Source organism: Hermetia illucens, chromosome 1, assembly GCF_905115235.1.
Source record: "Hermetia illucens chromosome 1, iHerIll2.2.curated.20191125, whole genome shotgun sequence".
NCBI classification, from domain to species: domain Eukaryota; kingdom Metazoa; phylum Arthropoda; class Insecta; order Diptera; family Stratiomyidae; genus Hermetia; species Hermetia illucens.
In genome coordinates this window covers 87,372,003-87,391,206 of record NC_051849.1, presented here as the reverse complement: position 1 = coordinate 87,391,206, position 19,204 = coordinate 87,372,003, and the positions used below count along the sequence as shown (strand labels likewise).

The 19,204-nt window shown below is 40.2% G+C and overlaps 1 protein-coding gene across 2 annotated transcripts; it reads right to left on the bottom strand.

Moving 5' to 3' along the window:
- Positions 1-7,151: 7,151 nt before the first annotated feature.
- Positions 7,152-18,402, bottom strand: LOC119650760 (transitional endoplasmic reticulum ATPase TER94). Of its 2 annotated transcripts, none has more exons than XM_038053865.1 (7): positions 18,245-18,402; positions 17,507-17,612; positions 10,063-10,194; positions 9,873-9,994; positions 8,034-9,816; positions 7,801-7,955; positions 7,152-7,666 (listed from the first exon to the last, which is right to left on the bottom strand). In XM_038053865.1, the coding sequence occupies exons 1-7, from the start codon at positions 18,259-18,261 to the stop codon at positions 7,570-7,572; spliced, it is 2,412 nt and encodes an 803-aa protein (XP_037909793.1). In that variant the 5' UTR covers positions 18,262-18,402; the 3' UTR covers positions 7,152-7,569. The 2 variants fall into 2 exon arrangements, with proteins under 2 accessions (XP_037909793.1, XP_037909784.1); XM_038053856.1 differs by lacking the exon at positions 18,245-18,402 and adding an exon at positions 17,680-17,784.
- Positions 18,403-19,204: the final 802 nt, after the last annotated feature.

Genomic DNA, 19,204 nt, shown 5'->3' with positions numbered 1-19,204 from the left:
TTTGGTTCCTGATATCTATATATACTAAGTACAGTGTTAAATTTCGCAAAGCGGGGTAATGTATTCAAATCCAAAAATAACTATTGATTATATGCAGACCAGCTAAATGAATAGGTAAGACAAGCTGCCCTGGGATCAGAGGTTATGTGATTCCAAGGCAGAGGTAGGCGGTAGCGGCTGATGAGTTACCCGGGGCAAACTGCAAGTCGCTTTTTTTTTATTAAAAAAATGTATGTTTAGCTTAGGAAAAAGTGGAAGATTCAGAAAAAATTGGAAACAATAAGTTGCACAGGTTTAATTCTTTCTGTTCTCGTCTGATTATGTTCGGCGCATTCAGTCTAACTGCATACTTGTCCTTCAGTTTTTTGAGTGTATCCTTGGCAAAGGCGATGCTAGAGTCATTTATATACCGCGATGCTCGGTTGATTGTTCTTGATCTTTTTGATTGCATTCTTTGAAAAATCGTTGTGTTGCAGCCAAGCACTAAAGCCACATGACATTCGTGTGGTTGGCATTGACCCCTGAATGGGACACATTTCCTCGACCACTCGTCGGCTACCCTGGGAAAGTCGGTTTTTTCGCATAGCATAGTCACCAGTGGCATTCTAGTCTCTGCGTGCGACGACTTATTAGGTTAAGAGCCTAAGTTTTGTTAGTATTTATCTCCAGTCCAACTCTGCCTGCCTTTAAATCCAGAAATATTTGGCAAAAGTCCATGACTCGGTGGAAAGGAAAAAGAAGCAATTAGCTTAATTGAGGTGGTTGAAGAAACATGTCATATTTAGTTGAATCTCTCCACGTCTACACGCCAAGGTATCATGACCGACGATACCAACAGCGAGAAGAAAAAAGTATCGGTGACAGAATCCAATCCGGTCGGACTCCACTTTAGCCTTAAAATTTCGAGATTCTACCTTGAGGCAACACGTAATATTTCGCGCATATTTGTCGCTTTAATAACAATTATTAAAATTTTGTTTGAGAATTGTTGTGGTCCACTCCACGGAACCCGCATCCTTGGGCAAGTACCCTAGTTACAAAACATATGACTTGCGGTTTCGTCCAGGGTAGAGGCAACTTATCAGACGCTGCCTCACCTCTGCTCTGGGAGCATCGTGACCAAAGTCGTTAACGTTGGCATATTTTGTAACTTGGGTGCTAGCCCAAGGATGAGGGTTGCGTGGACCACAACCGAGAAAGTATGAAGTATGTTGCTTTCCAACTGGTCCGGTCCGCCATTAAGTGGATGGCGGATTTAGGAATCCCTCGATTTTCAGGTCATTGAAATAAATCTCAAAGACTTCCCGGACTTACGAAAAAGTGGAAGTAAAATTAATTGGACTTAATGGTGGTTTCATTTGTAACGGTTTACAAAAATCTACTTTTTCTTTTATATATATTTTGAAAGTAGAATATGTTGTCGAACATTTGGATTCAAACACATCGGTAGTTCTCGTCCGAAACACGATTCTATCCTTTGTTACTATTTTTGTTTTATTTTGGATTTCAATCGAAAACACCCCAGGATTTTGCTTTAAAACTCCACCATTTTAATGTTTAGTAAGCTAAAATTATAATCATGGTTCGGACGGTAGAGACAGAAACGGTAAGAGACAGAGACGGTACAGACAGAAAACACGCTCAAATTCTTATCAGACTTATGATCATGTCTTCGGTATGAAAAGGATCCGTACGTATCTTAAGATGCGTGGCATGTGGCCGAATACAATACAACTTCGTTAGATCTCCACCAGCTATGGAACTATCCGATCCTGCTGCTTTTGCGTGATAGCTGATATAACGCCGTCTGGGCTAGAAGATTTAAATGGTAGGAAAACAAACAACAAAAACAAAATAGAAATCTAGCCTACAGTCGTCTTCGATTGCGAAAAAATGTGCCCGAACTAATATATCCAAAAGCTCACCAGAAGATTCCGTCCAGGAACCATCCAGTTTTTTAAGTAATGATGTTATGATGTTGGCCATCCCTCCATAATTTGTCTTTAGACCAGGTTATCCTTTATTAGACTTTGCTTTTCATAGATAGTTTTTATTATATACAACCCAAATCAATTACATGTAGCAATCTGTAACAATGGAAAAGTAGATCTGGTGCTCTAGAACTCCTGACCAATGACCACTCTAGGAGTCCATCGGACGAAAACGTAACAATCACCCCTGGCTTGGACCCAACCGGTATTGTTACGCTTTGTTTAGTTAGCACCTTAGGCATGACGCCAGCAGAATTTTAACTCTAAAGAAAATGGTCTAAATCAGCCTGAAGCCAACTAATGACCTACCTTACCTGTATAGTTCCACACTAAGAGAGGATCGCTCCCTAGTCTGAACTCGACTTTTATTTAAATTTTCTTTTTGCTAGAATCGGCAAAAATTCATAATTTCTGAATCCGCAATTACATATGGAAAACCTAGGCATCGATCTTCCACATTAATAAACAAGTCAAAAACCTGAAGTTCGAAGCAAAAGGTCGTGAGTGTCCGCAAAATCGACTATACGCTCGCCTCCCAAACCGTTTTCCTTCATGGCACCCACATGGCCATCACCAGGCACGTCACAAGTCTTTGTATTGAACAATTACCAGAAGGCATCTTCATAAATCATGCGATCAGCTGATATAATGATGAGATCACATCACGAAAGCCCTTAGACGTGGTAATACCGACACCACATTGAGTGTGTGGACTACCAGAATAGAGAAGTTTATAGTCATTTTTATCGCGTTCGTGTTCTATGTCGCAGTTTTTGGCATCATAGAGTTTCTTGTAGGGCACAAATCCGAGTTTCTCGCTTTCCAGTGAAGGTACTAATATTTAGGGTGCAGGCACGTATTTGTTTTACCCGGGCTAATCCACTTACATATGTCGTCCATGCCTCAGTAACCCTGATTTCTCGGTAGGACCAGGTCCCTCCTGCCGCGTCGAATGATGTGAATGTCCTAACTTTTCTAGCGAGACTTTGAATTCAACACGATCGTTACTGTTTTAAATGACATTGAATTCATTTTCTTTGTCGGCCTTTCGTGAGCAGGTAAGATTTAGCATAGTGGAATAACTTAAACTATACTAGTAAGGGGATACATTTATATGCATTGGTTCTATGGCTAGAAGGTAAGTGTGCTTAAGCCTAAATAATTTTGAAAGAGTTAATTTCATTACACTTATCCCTTTTGTAAAGTGATGGAATGATAAAAAAAATAAGTTTATGTCAGGAATTCGATGATAATCAACAAAAATTATGCGTGTTCTGGCTTGGGTGCATTTATCTTGAGGATTGATTAGTATCCACAGCTAATGCTATAGACCTCAAGACCATATATGTTTGTATAGTGGTACGAATAATTGCGTCGTCATCAACCTCAATAGCGGAGAGGTAATACTTTACGACTAGGTTTGCAACTCATAATCATCAACCTGTATCCGGGGTAGGCTTGCCTTAGCAAGGAGCTCAAGACACCCCGGTTTTACGTCGAGGTCCACCAATTCGATTTCCCTAAAAGCAGTCGCGGCCAAATGTTTGCAATTTTTCTTGCTAAGAACCCAGAAGAAATTCATAAGGACTGGAAAGATTATAGTTTTGTGCAGTAAGCGATTTGACTCTATTGTGAGACGTTTCGAGCGAAACAGTTTTTGTAAGCTGAAATAGACTCTATTGGCAGCCAACAACCATGCGCGTATTTAATTGTCATAACGGTTATCAAATAGGAGAAATTTTCAACGGTCTCAAGTTATAGTCTCCTTTATTGTTTTCGTTTGACCAGTGCGGTTCGATGTTGTTGGTTCTTTGGCGCTGACGTGACGAGATCTTGCGTCACCTGCTCTATCTGGATGAAGGTGGACTGTCCACCAGGAGTAGTTCTTCCTATGAAGTCAATATCGTCAGAGTAGGCTAGCAGATTGCCTCTTGTAGTGACATCTAGATCGCGAATCACTTTCCAGGGCCAGGTTAAAGAGGACGCATGATAGGGCACCCCCTTTTCTTAGGCCGTTGTTGATGTTGAATGGTCTCGAGAGTGATCCTGCTGCTTTTATCTGGTCTCGCACATCGGTCAGTTATTTTTAATCTCATAGCCGTGTACAGTTTTATCCTATGCTATCATAGGCGGCCTTGAAGTCGATGAAAAGCTGATGCAACTGATGGCCATATACTTGCAGTTTTTGCATAGCTTGCCGCTGAGAGAAAATCTAATCTGTTGCTAATTTGCCTGGAGTGAAGTCTCTTTGGTATGGCCAATGATATTCTGGGTGTATGGAGCTATCCGGCCTAGCAAATAGCGAAGAATATCTTATAGATGGTATTCAGTAACGTAATATCTCTATAATTGCTGCACTGTGCGACATTTCCCTTTTTGTGCTGCACCACCCCTTAAGCATAATTTGATGAACCGCTTGGTGTAGTCGGTCGCTCCATATTTAACCAATTCGGCTGTAATTCCATCGGCTTCTGGCGACTTATGATTTCTAAGCCGATGAGTTACACTCACTACTTCTTACATGCTTGGTGGTGGTAGTATTTATTCGTCGTCTTCAACTGGCGAGACCCCCAACTCACTGATATTTTGATTGTTGAGCAGCTCATCAAAATACTAAACACATCGCCCCAATATGCCTATTTTGTCGAAAATCAGAATTCCCTCTTTGTTCTGCCAGGATTAGCATCGAGGTGTATAAGACCATATTCTGCTGACTTGGACTCCTTCCGTCTGTGAAGTCGTTTTTCCGCTCGACAGAATTCGTAATAAATCTCTGCGCGTGCCCGCGTTCTTTGAGAATGCAACACTACTCGGTAATGATTGGTAGTTGTGAAGATCATTTGTTGATGTTTCATCTCCGGGACATCTGTTAGCTGCATTTATCCATTTCCCATTATAGTTGTTACGGAGGGCTTTGATGTGAGTAGATTCAGTATTCACTCTCACCTGATTGTCAGAGGGGATTGTAGGCAGTGTAGTTCGAGCCCGGAGCACTATGCCAAATCTATCCTTTGTGAGGGTTTGCAATTCACTACATTTTATTTACATTTTCACGCAAATTTATACAATAAAATTGCGTATATGTCTAAAATGCATTTTTATTCTTATGTCTAGTGCAAATGAATTTCTTATAATTGAATTTATTGGAACGGACACCGAATTGCAAGGTAAACAAAATGTGCGATGCGCAGAATTATGTCAACCGTTGAGTATAAAGAGATTCACAGACCACACGTTCTAACCGAATTTCGTGACAATTGGTGTAGCCTTTTCCGAGTAAATCGGATGTGACAGACAGATCGATTGTAATAGGTTTTGTTTTACACAAAACAAAAAATTTATCGAGAAAAGTATAAAACAAAAGCAAAATTTAAAGCGGGATCTACAAATATTAAGTTTTCAAATATGTACAATACAATTAACGCAATTTCAAGACGAACTTTTTACGCACGCTGTATGTAGGAACATGAGAGTACACTGAGGAGAAGGAAAACAACCCTCTAACATGCTTCTTTATGCGTTTTTATTATTTTCATTTTTCAAATACGCAGGAAATATTTCAGGTTGTGATACCACTTTCAGCCTATATGTGAGTGTCAGCAACGCACCGGAACTTGGGAGAGAAGACCAATTGTTATCCCAAATAGTGAAGAGACTTTTAGTACCAGACTATTTTTCATACAATACTGCAAAAACGATCCTATTTCTACTATTTGAAAATCAAACTTCTAAATATTACTATTAGGCATCCGTCTATTTGAGACAAGCCATCATCAAGGTGGAGCTGTGTTTGCTGTGCTGCTTTATGAAAATCGCGAAGGGCTGTTACTTAAAACCTCAAAATCCATCAAGACTTGCTTACAACATATCTTGGAGTACTCTGGCGTGACGCAATCTCAGAGGAAGAACAATACAGCCCCGATAACTCGGGATTACACTTTAAGCAGCAGTGGATAATAATAATAATCGTTGGCGCAACAATCCGACCGGATCAGCGCCTTGAAGTGTGTTAGACCACTTCATTCAAGACCGTAACGGTACACTGTAAGAGGCAATGTGGATAGGACACATATTAATAAAGGGCGGATATTCATTTGTTAGCAACATCATACACAGGAGGGCATATTTATTTCACCATAGCGATATCTCCACAAATTTTAACTTTACAAATGATTTTTTCAAATTATCGCTATTGTTGAAAGTGTGTTATGAATAATATTACGAACAAGTCCTGAGTAATAATAGAAGTAATAAGTTCCCTGGTTACGCGTTAGACGCTTTAATGAATGACAAAATTATGTTAACATCAGTTGTTCGCAAGGACTCTAATTGCCATACATAAAAAGCAAACGCGTAGCTGATACGACGTTCAATTTATTACAAAATTTAATAGAATGCATACCCAAACGATTGATGCAGAAGGCGGGTAATACCGAATAGTAATCAATGGATTCCGTAGCCTACATAACGAGGAAATCTATGAGCGGAACCACGACCGTCTGGTTCAACAGGTTACGGTGGGCGAAACACTCAATCCGTATGGATGAGGATGAACCAGCCCGGAAAGTCTATAAGGGCAATATCTATGGTACAAAGGAAGACGGGGCGATGGGTGTCTGGAGTTCCTTATTAAGGCAGGCCTAGACCGGATACCGGTTGTTGCGCCGTTGATGATGATGATTTAGTTTTTCACTAAAATCTTGATGAATTTGACAAATTATTAATATTTTTACTGTAACAGTTATTAATAAGTTGAAGCGACCAACGAAAAACTTCGAATTATCCAAAATTCAAATAATGGAACTTGGAATTAGGAAATTCATGGGAACAGGACACAAATTCGAATTATCCACGATTTCGAATTAACATAGTTTGGATTATCAAGGTTACTGATACGATTTCACGGTCGTTTCTGGCGAAGAAAGTAAAGAGACGTATTCAGCCACATATCGATATTCCGGGAACAACTTTTTCTCTTCCTCAGTGCAAGGTGTCCTTTCACGAAGAAAGAAAACAAGTTATTCTCGAAATATCTATATATGCATCTGCGACACAATGTCTTATCCATCGATGCGCCATTTTACGAGGCAATTATGAATTCTTCAATGGCCACTCTTCAAAACTAATTAATGGACAATAATTCAGTAAAAGGACTACAAGGTTTGTAAAGCATACGCTCATTTTATTTGTATGATGTAATTCCATAATCTATAGAAAAAAATCTAATCTATGCAAGAAAAAGAATTTCATTTCGAGATAAGACAGAAATGTGGAATAAAAAAATTATAATTTAATAACCCAATCGCAAAATACCAAACTAATTTTATGTTGATGATTTTCTTAGTTTTTCCTTCAGAAAATATAAAATATTATGTGTGCAATTGCATTCCTGTTTTCGTAAAACCGTCTAACTTTTGTGGGATGTTAATTTCGTGCAATTGCATTACAAATGGTCTTTCCCCAGAATTTCTTATTCATGTTTTGTAGTCGTTTCTTTTTATTTTAACTTATGCTTCACTAGTAGAATAGTCGTTTCTTTTTGGGTTTATTCATACTTATTTCTCATTTAATTAGGTATCTAACTGTAGAGATCATCGTCACCATTATCACCAGGCGGATTGGATGGTTGATTGGATCCTGATCCCTGAGACGACGATCCAGCGTTTGTTGGGAACCTGCAAATATGTGCGGTTGTGTAAATATTCATGCTTAGAGCAATTATATTATGTTAAATTAAATAGAAATCTTAGTTGAGATACGGTTAAGGGTACTTTTTATTGTAAATCATCAATTATAGAAGAATTATTACCTGAAGTTTGAACCGAAGCCGCGTGACTGTTGTAATGTTTGGGCAAACATCTCATATTTGCGAATGTCATTATCGGACACTGACCGTCGAGCGAACTTCATTGCCTCTTCGAAGTGAGCGCGGGTTATGTCTGGAACTGGATCGTCTTCATCCATCTTGGAAAGAAAAAGATAAAAAATGCTGAAGTAATCAAACAAAACCTTTGTCCAATCATTCACTAGATCTCTACTTACATCCATTGCGGCATTTTGCTTCTCTGCGCGTTCCTTCTCCCGCCTTATTTCCACTTCAATGGCTTGTCTGATAGCCAATTTGCACGCTCGTTGGCAAATTTCCGTCAAGTCGGCACCCGAAAATCCTTGTGTTACTTTAGCAATGAAGTTCAAGTCGACATCCTTAGCTAATGGTGATTTTCGTAGATTGGCTTTCAAAATTGCTTCGCGTGATTTCTCATCAGGAAGTGGGATGTAGATAAGTTGATCTAAACGGCCAGGACGCAATATAGCCGGATCAATGATATCTGGTCGATTTGTTGCCCCTATGATAAAAACGTTCTTCTTCGCACCCATTCCATCCATTTCGGTGAGGATCTGATTGATAACTCTGTCTGCTGCGCCACCAGCATCACCCACATTACCACCACGTGACTTTGCGATACTATCCAATTCGTCGAAAAACAGTACGCAAGGAGAAGCTGATCGGGCCTTATCGAAGATATCTCGAACATTAGCTTCCGATTCACCAAACCACATAGTCAAAAGTTCCGGACCTTTGACCGAAATGAAATTTGCTTGGCATTCATTGGCTATCGCCTTAGCCAGCAGTGTCTTACCGCAGCCAGGGGGACCATAAAATAGGACTCCTCGACTGGGCTGCATGCCAAATTTCAAAAATTTGTCTGGATGTTCGACCGGGTACTGTACCAATTCTTGCAGTTCTTTCTTGACATTTTCAAGACCACCAATATCAGTCCAAGTAACACTTGGTACCTCGACCACAGTTTCCCTGAGAGCCGAAGGAGTTGATTTCGTCATAGCGTATCTGAAGTTATCCATTGTTACAGCTAATGAATTCAGAACCTCTGCATCAATCTTGTCATCTTCCAGATCGATTAGATCCATCTTCTCACGAATTTGTTGTAAGGCCGCTTCAGAGCACAGTGACGCCAAATCAGCGCCCACATGACCGTGTGTTTCAGCTGCGATTTGTTCAAGATCGACATCATCGGCCAGACGCATATTCTTTGTATGAATGCGGAGCACTTCAAGACGCCCTGTAGCATCCGGAATTCCGATGTCGATTTCGCGATCAAAACGGCCAAAGCGACGCAGAGCAGGATCGATTGAGTTTGGTCGGTTTGTAGCCGCCATAACGATCAAATGTGAACTTTTCTTCATTCCATCCATCAACGTTAAAAGCTGTGAAACTATGCGCCTTTCGACTTCACCATGGGTTTTCTCTCGTTTCGGGGCAATTGCGTCAATTTCGTCGATGAAAATAATTGCAGGTGCGTTTTTTTCTGCCTCCTCAAACGCTTTTCTCAAATTCGATTCCGACTCGCCAGCCAATTTCGACATGATTTCAGGACCGTTGATCAGGAAGAAGAATGCACCAGTTTCGTTGGCTACGGCGCGGGCAATCAACGTTTTGCCAGTACCTGGTGGACCGTACATCAAGATACCGCGTGGCGGCTTAACTCCAATGGCTTTAAACAAAGATGGATGTCTGAGGGGCAACTCAACCATTTCCTTAATTTGAGCCAACTGTTTCCTGCAGCCACCAATGTCGTCGTAGCCTACAGCATTTAGTGATTCTTCTTCTTCCTCCCGTTTGATCGGATCTCCATCGCAAAATATTACTGTATCAGGGGCTACAATGCAATACGGCTCTGGTTCAGTTAGGACAACTTTGAATTCAATCGCTCGCATAGCTCCGCGAACGATGAAGTTATCACCCATGTGAATAGGACGATAAGCCTCCAAGAAATACGGTTTCAGATATACTTCGAATAAATTACTGAAAATAATTGCACTTTAAGTAGGCTATCCGAAGTATGAAATGCGGCTTCTTACCCAGTCAAATCTTCGACAGTGTCGTCGATAGGAAGAATTCGAACACGCTTCCCGTACATTACGTCCGGGCAAGACTGTATAGCTACAACATCCGATATATGAACACACAAATTGTTTCTTACCTGAAATATCACAATAAATTAGAATCTACTAAAGTGGCTTATGTACTACGAACGGAAAAACAACTCACCACGCGGTTCATGCGAATCTTCTCATCTGGACAATTTTCATCAGAAAGAACAATGCAAACAGTTTCTTTTCGTCTCTTCCCCTTAAGCAGAACTGTGTCTCCACGGAATAGTTGCAGTTCGTCCATTTTCGCCTGAAATTTACAGTCAACACCAAATTAGAGTATGCCTGGGGATTTGAACAATTCGATATTGTTCAGTGATGATTACTATATATACAAAGGACCAATGAAGCCATCTATGACGCTTCAAATCTATTTATCTGATGGATACTGGAAAAATCAAATTAATGTTCTGAATAGACCAGCCTTCGTTTAAGGGATAAAAGATCTTTCCATGCATAACATGCCAACACGAACTACTCCTAAACTCCCAAAGGGGTCAAAGGAGTAGGAATTGCCGATCTCCTCGTGGAATAACTTCCTGCATAATTCTTAACTGCTAGTTACCCTAAGAACGCAAGGTGCTGAGATCTTTCGCAATCAGTGAGAAAATGAAGGAATGCTTCTCTGCTGTTGTAACGGTAATGGTTAAATTAGTATTCTAGTAGTAAAGAAGCATTCTAATTTTCGTTCTAGAGTTTCTTGCACGAGCCATATCAACATCCTGCGGTGCATAGTAGAATAATGCGTGGAAATCACCCGCTTGTTATTAATTTTGAAAAATTGTTGAGCGTTTATAAGAAAATAGTAGCTCCAGGTTGCAATGGGGTTGAAACGTCGGTCCTTGGGGGTTTAATCAGACAACCCATACCGATGAACAAAATTGAACCCGGAAATTCTGCATGGGTATTCGCAATATGTCTGGATAAATATAGCAAAATGCGTCGGATATAGTATTAATAAAAAAAAAAACATTGTTAATTGCTAATATTTTACTTAGCTGTCCATGCTGGCAGAGGAGTTTGTATCGTGACTGGATGTTGAATACCAGTTGAATCAGGTGTGAACAAGTGCCTGATTTAAAGCAGGGTAATAATCATGGGGGAGCGCAATGCTGACCACATACCCTACTACAGTGTTGATACTAAAAAATCATGAAGTACTTTAAACAAGTCAGGAAACCGGAAGCTGGGCGCTTCAGGTATGAAAGGTTTCGTTTGCTTCTTCTGTGCGTATATTTGAGTGTAGAACTATCCCATTTGTAAACATTTACAAACAAAGCCTTAAAGATGCCCCCCGGCAACTATATTGTCATAGCCGATGATCTTATATGGGTGAAAAGGCAGTTGGCAAAACATATCATTGATTAAAAGAGTTCGGAATTTACAATTTTCGATTTTACCACAATCACGACATTGTATTTTGTTAAACGATTTCTATCTTCGTACGTTTTATAGTGGGGAAAAGTAAAAGGTAAAAAGACTACATTCATAAGACGCTGTCTTTTTCTCTCCGTTACTGACAGCAAACGCGTTTCCCCACACCCCAAACCCGTGCGCTGATTGTGTTGTGAATCAGGTCGCCGGTAAAACAATGAGAGGAGCGCACTAGTCACAAATTAGATGATGGCGATTTCGTTAGAAAGTAAAGTGATCTGCCTTATGCGGTTGCCCGTAATGGTGGGCATGCCGAAGAAAATGGAATCATCATGAACTTATTTGATTTATCAAAAACTACGGATCTTCCGAAGCAATACATGCTGTGCTGCTACTTGTTCAGAAACACGGTGAGAAACACCACACTCTCTGCATTGAATTTTTGGATCTAAAGAGTAAGTTCGACGTATGGCAGATATATTAAATCCGCTTCGGCAGATACAGGGTGCGGCAGCATAACTTCCTTTTTTAAAATGCGCGCCACTCAGTTAGTTGATGTCATAGCGGAGCGCTAGTGGTCTCGTTCAAGAGGGGATACTGTAAAGTTTTGTCCCGACACGGTTCAGTCGCCATCATGCGTTGGAATAGTGAGGAGCGTGCCTTTGCCGTTGAGGTTTACTTTTCAAGCGGATGTTCGGTTATAGCAACACAGCGTGCATTTCGGGATCGCTTTAATATAGCCCCGTTGGCTCCCGTCCCAGACCGTAAATCAATTGTTACATGGGTCACTACATTCAGACAAACTGCAAGTGCGACAAAAGGAACAACTGGAGTCCCTCGGCCCGTTAGATCACCTGAGAACATTGAAGCAGTGAGAGCGTCAATGTTGCGATCGCCACGGCGTTCTGCGTGCAAACATGCATCTGCCCTTGGACTATCCGATCGTTCTGATGATCTTCATTTTCATCCCTATAAGATGGCGATAGTGCAGGAGCTTTCAGAACGTGAGCTTCTTCTTGATGTCGTTCCTGAGGGTGCTATTGTTTTTTTTAGTGATGAAGCCCATTTTCATTTGTGTGGGTCGGTTAACAAACAAAACATGCGCTACTGGGCTGACACCAACCCTCGAGAATTGCACCAAAAGCCTTTGCATTCACCCAAAGTCACATTGTGGTGTGCAATTTCCTCAGCTGGAATTATTGGTCCCTGGTTTTTTGAGGAAAATGAGGTTACAGTGACAGTAAATTCGGATCGGTATGTAAACATACTACAGAATTTTTTTTTCCCACGGCTAGAAAATTTGGATTTGGGGGACACTTGGTTCTAACAAGACGGTGCAACAGCACACACTTGAAGAGCATCGATGGCTGTTTTGAGGGAACACTTTCCAGAGCGCCTTATCTCAATTAGAGGCGATTTGGAATGGCCGGCACGCTCTCCCGATCTGTCCCCTTGTGATTTTTTTCTATGGGGTTTTTTGAAATCCCGTGTTTATGTGAACTGTCCAAGAACCCTACAAGATTTGAAGACCAACATCCAAGAAGAAATTGCCAACATAACACCTGCTATGCTAACAAGAGTCATGACAAACGCCAGAAATCGGTTTACGCAATGTCTGGAGAATGGGGGACGTCACCTAACAGATTTGATCTTCAAAACAATGTAAATAAAAACTGTAGACATGTACCTACATTATAAAAAACAAATAAATATTTTCCGATGCATACAATAGTTTTTATTGAGTTTTTAAAAAAGGAAGTTATGCTGCCGCACCCTGTATATCAAATCCGCTTCGGCAGATATATCAAAGTCCGCTCTGTCAGTGTTTATCAAGAAAATGTCCTCTATTCACCCCAACGTCCGACGTTTCATATATTGAGGTTGTTTTCTCGCATTAAAACTGATTTCGAGCAACTTGTTATCAGCCAATGGTAAACGGCGATATGAAATTGGTTCACAAATCCGTACAACTTGGATGAAATAGCGTTCTACAACTGGCGTTCTTCGTGATTGTCATTTGCCCTGTCGCCCTCTATGCTTCTGAGCGCTGGCCGACTGGTAAAGACAGTGACGAAAACGAAGATATTGTGTTGGATCAGGAGCGTAACACCGTCATCATGACATCAATCGATCGAGGAAAAATTGCGTGAGCCATCTTCGATGATATGGACATGAAATTCGAGCTGATAAGAACACATTTGCTAAGATCACAATTCTTGGGATCTCCTCGCTCTTTAAAATCTTTTCCGGGAAACTATCGCGTTGATTAGGAAAGCAAAAGCTGGTGCAAAGAAGAATAATTCTGGTTTCGGAACTGCTAATCTGTTTAATCTAAACGGGTTCAAAATAAGCACATTAAGATAAAGGCACAAGTGAAATCGGAAAGCATATATCGCCTTTTAAATAGGAATTCACAGCGGCTAATACACGGCTGTATATAAACGCTCTCTTTACAAATTCGAATCCACTTGATGGCGGACCGGAAAATTGAGGAGAAACTGCCTTTCACTTTTCTGGTTCAACTTCGGTCGGCTTGGATTTTTCCCTGGATATAATTCGCATCAATGGCGCGGATTAATAAAAGGGAGTGAACTACATCTGTTAACTAATTCGGCCACGCTGCGAAACCATAGTCGTTTACCATCGACTACGATATTTACACCAATCTTGGCAAGTGAATTCTCGTTAGCGCGAAATTCATGATCATATCATCGAAGACGCCTTTCTCGCAGTTTTTCCACGATCGGTGCAACCGTATATGGACCGCGGATATCCTCATTTCGGATGCAATCAAAACGTCTCACGCCACTAGTAGAACGCAACATCTTCCTCTCCATTACCGCAAGACACCGTTCATTGTTTTTTAAAGTCGATCAATACTCAGAACCATAGAGAGCGACAGGGCGGACAACATTGCGTAAATTTTAGATTTGAGACGCTCGTTGCTACACATCGAACACAAAGAACAACAGTTGTGGAACGCTTCTTTGTCCATGTTGCGTTAATGCGTGAAGCAATTTCATAACGCAGTTCTCCATCAGCTCGCAAGAGAACGAAGTGTAGGACCCCCAAATTCAATACGACCGTTTCTGCGACCCGGTTGCCGCCCAGTAATGGGTACGCCAACCAAAGCCTTCATATCTATCTAGTGCAGCTGAAGTTGTCGGTCACGTCCCAAAAGGACGTTAGAAGACCTGGTTGACCAAGTGAGATGGGATTGATGAATGTAAGCAACTGAGGGATCTGTTCATCGTTGCGAATATGGATGAGCGCGACACATTGAAGCCCTTTTACCGTGGCACAGTACGATAAGTACGATGTTGAGTATGCCATGATAAAAGAAAATTCATCATTGCGTTGGCGAGTGCTGCCGCAACAGGAAAGATCGTTCGGGTAGTGGTGAAACTTTCGATGGTCCTGCTTTCCCTGCTGCAGCTTCTACAGTCTCTGCTCTGTTCTCTTAAATACTGGAAATCTGAGAAGGGGATGGTCATTAAAATTCCGAAAAAATAAACCTATCTTGACATATTTTGAAAGGTTGTTCAACAAAGAGGAGACTGGTTTCAGCACTGAATCCTTCTGTACCAATCACATTAACACATATCGGACCATTCTGGAGCAAGATGCAGGATCTAGATCTCCACTTCACATGCTCTTCATCGGTTTTGAGAAGACTTGCCTGCCAGGATAGCAGTCTGTCAATGATATTTTTCCTGTTGCCTTGCCTCAGAGACATGAAGGGTTTCGATCGACAATGTTATCTTTCCTCAAAAATGTCGACTACACTGATGACATCTGTTTACTCTTTGACTCCGCTCTAGATTTCGATTATTCAAGTAGGGTTGCATTGAAAGTAAATGCCAAGAAAACCAAAATTCTCTATCTTACCACCGATCACTACGCTCTTCCTATCTACGTTAACAAGCAGAACATCTATGGCATCTTTCATTTTGTCTGCTTTGGGTGCATTGTTTCTGCCGACAGCGGCATCGAACTTGATATCTCTTGACGCAGCGCTAAGTCGGCCGTTTTTCCAAAATTTGGAAATGCAATTATGTATCTCAACACCAACACCACATTGAATTCGTTCCGCGTTAATATTGAAACTAACAACCCCATGGTCACCCTAGAGTTGCATAGGAAAGTGAAAGCTTCTTGGAAAATCATGAGGTGAGCTGAAGCATACTGAAGGAACCAGCAGTCTAGATGCGGTTGACGCGCTGTGATAAACGTAGGGGTAGTAGTCATTATAGTAACAGGATGGAGTTGGGATTCTTTGGAAAAAAAAACCTAAGGGGTCAATCAATTTTCTATCATTATTTGCGTTAATGGACTTCTTCTTTTTCTTCCACCTTTGTCCCGTTCACAAGCGGGATCGGCTCGTCGTGATCGGTTTCGCCATTTTACTTTATCAAATGCCTGATCTGCGTTAATAGACTTCGATCTGGCAAAAAATGTAATCCCCTCAATATTTGTTGTTTTTGTCATGACTGCAATTAATTCGGCAATTTCGTATAGAACCTCATTGAAGTCCATTGACAATCCAGAGGACTTAAAATTTAAATTGTTGCTAATTACTCTCCGACACCCGGAGCAAGAGAAGTCGGATACCACCCTAACTGTTTTCATTACTTTACTTTCTACCAAAGTTGTATTTCCCCTAAAAATTACTTAATTAAGGTGGACTTAAACTCAATTTCAGGGTTGAATCCGAAAAGCGCATATTGCATTTTCAAAAAGTATGAAATGTCCTAGAGAACATCATTGGACCATTATATTCCCAGGCCGAATACGCTTCAGGTATGATAGGTTTTGTGTATTTCTTATATATAAAGTTGAGTGTTGTATATGTATATAATATGTCGGAATATCCACTTTCGCGTGAAGTGACAATTTTGAACTGTTATAACTTTGTTAGTAATAGTGCGACTTTCACCAAGGTAGGATCATGCTCTATATTGCTGCATTGCTAGGACGGACTTGAGGGAGGTTTGTAGTCAATTACTGAAAATTATATTATACTATTAATTTTATTTGAAAAGATATCGATATGGAGCATATTTCAGAGCCAAGGCATCATATGTGGTAACTTCGCGACTTTTTTCAGAGTTTTCGGTTGGGTAGGTTCTGACAACGGGCTCGCTTCTTTCTGCATTAAATGTTGAAAATGAGACCAGCTCTGAAAAGTACTAATCGAGACCTTTCATTTCCCCACATGACTTTTTTTATTTATTTTACAGGAAATCTTAGAATGTTTGAACTTGAAATGGAAAATTCTGGAATTAATTTGGAAGATTCTGAATTTGGTTTGGAAAGATCTAAATTAGACTTCCAAAACCTCAAAATCCCACCATGGCATGATGTTTCGTAGGAGCAGCACCACTACCCTTACTCGAAAGCACTTGTCTATCTCATCAGAGTATTCTGGTTCGGTACAACTTTGGACGAAGATCTTGATCAGAAGCCTCCATTGCTGGCTATGCTGTACACTCTCCGAGGTTAGCAACCTAGGGGGCCGCGCCAGAATAATAGAAGAGCGCACTTTTCTCGTAAAGTGTTTAAGGTGGCTGAAACATATTTAGCAAACCGGCAACGATAGCTGATCCTCATTTAATGGTTAATTTGTAACTAAATATATAATGAATTATGATCACGGTCTGGGATTTGATTATAATCGTGCAGTTATGCCAAGTCTTGATAGTAATAATAATTATTGATTATGGTTCCATTCAATTCTGAAAGACCATAATGCTACGAACGTTTCTTGCTACTCGCATATACAATTTATCACTTGTATCCCACAAAGGAAAAGTTACTGATAACTACTTGATATGATAAAAGAAAGGTCGTAGTTATCCAATTACACATAGCCTGGACTATTAGAAACTTCTTACACTTTCTGGTAGCTTATGAGTCATTTCTTGATGCTAAATTAGTCATATACTATTTAGATTAACTTAAGCTCGATTTGGTTAGCAATATCAGGCAAATTTTCGAGCTACAGTCGAAAAAATTATCAAAACCTCAAAAACTTTTAGATCAAACGAAATTACCCCAGATGTGAAAAAAAATTCTTACAACCATATGGAATTTGCACGAATATTGCTCATGGTTCGATGGATTTGGTGTTAATCGCCTTTTTTTATAGAAATTCAGGTTCCTTTTCAAACTTAGGGAAGGGTACATACCTGTGATAACGACACAACAGAGTTGTCATCGTTTACGGCCTCCTCGACAATAAGACGGTTTGGACGATCCTTCTTCTTGAGGATGGCAGTAGCTAGATCATCGGGACTGAAATACAAAATGAACACAACGTTAGAACTTATTCAAATAATCTGAAATCAGTAGTTTCCCGCACCCATGTTGTTCTGTATTTGGATTCGGACTTTTAAAGGCCATTTTAGGAAAGTAAAAGCAAAAAGAAATTTGGTTATATGAACGGGAAGCCGATACCCAAAAATGACGAGCTTGTCAAATAATGCAAATGCCAACTAACATCAGTTCCTTGGACATTTTCAATATTCGTCAAAGTGAACATCTCGTAAGCGGCAAAAACAAAATCACTCCGGCCACCATTCACCATTGTCCGCGCTGGTGCCTGTGTTTATCGAGCTGCCAGTGGTTCGATGTCAGATGCCCCAAGCGATTTCCTTTGCCAGTTGAAAACACAAAGGAGTCAGTCGCTCGTCGCGCATTTTCACCTTGTCCTATCTGGGTCTGCTACGCACAGTGCACCGTTTCGAAGCCGGTGGGTTTCTTGGTCCTTGAACATTAATCATTCTGGCCGTATTTCACCCTCAATAGCGATTTCTTCAAACATGACAAGCAAAATTGAAGGTGGCTCATGACTGTCGGCTTCGCGAATATTCACATTACGCCACAAATATTATCACCTGTGGACTAAAAACACAATTCAGACTTACTTCTTAGGATCAGCCATTGTTTAAGAGAAGGTCGGGGACAAAATTCGGACTTTTTTACTTAGAATTTAGCAAACGAACAAGGAAATACCACACTTTGGATCAATTCGTAGCCACCGCTCATCTACACTTTGCATACAGGAGAAATGGTGCTACCATAGTAAAGTACACGTTGACCACGAACTGGTCGAAAATGGGCGCTTTTGGTCGAACCAATTAGCAGTACAGATAAACTTTTCAATCATGAAGTAATTTTTTTGTTATTTTCTTGAGGGGCGAAGGTTGAAAGTAACAGTTATAGAACATTAACCTTAATGGCAAATGCAATTTAATTTACAAAAATTTATTTATTTGATTAAAAATGTGGGTCGAAGGCGCACTAATCTCAAACTCGAACCAACTGAGAGATATAAATAGATTCGAATGTTCTCCTTTGTTGAATCATAGGTTGTTGTCGTTTCTCGACTCTATTGCAGATTTATATAAAAATGCGAAATATGTACTCTATCATTATTAGATGCAAGGTTGAAGATAAGATGCTATTGCCTCTAAGCACTAACAGTCTTTGCGAATAAGTAGATAAAACGCTGGAATAGATTTAAATTTTATAGAACGGCAAAATATCAAGAGCAACGGAAAAACTAGCTTATTTTAATTAAGTTGTGATATTCGTATTGAAATATTGATTTAAATAACACAGGTTTATAAATTTTACCTTTTCATACACTTTTTTTAAAAACACATATTTTCCTATTATTCTAGAGCCTACTAATGGCAGAAGGTAATTGAAATTATTTTATCACGTCACATTCTTTTTGAAATTAGAATAACCTTTTTTACCTATCATCTTCGAATCTATCTATATAAATTAAGAAAGCCCAAAAGAAACATTGGGATGAGTTATGACAAGAAATGTCTAACAAACCAGACATTAGAGCCTTTTGGGATAAAATCAAGAATTTT

Excerpts from the sequence above, each read along its gene's own strand:
- LOC119650760 (XM_038053856.1), bottom strand. The coding sequence starts at position 17,720 with ATGGCCTTTAAAAGTCCGAATCCAAATACAGAACAACATGG. Across the intron at positions 10,195-17,506 it reads CTGTTGTGTCGTTATCACAG|GCGAAAATGGACGAACTGCA; the intron begins GTATGTACCCTT and ends TGTAAATTTCAG. Across the intron at positions 7,956-8,033 it reads AGCAAAATGCCGCAATGGAT|ATGGATGAAGACGATCCAGT; the intron begins GTAAGTAGAGAT and ends TTTCTTTCCAAG.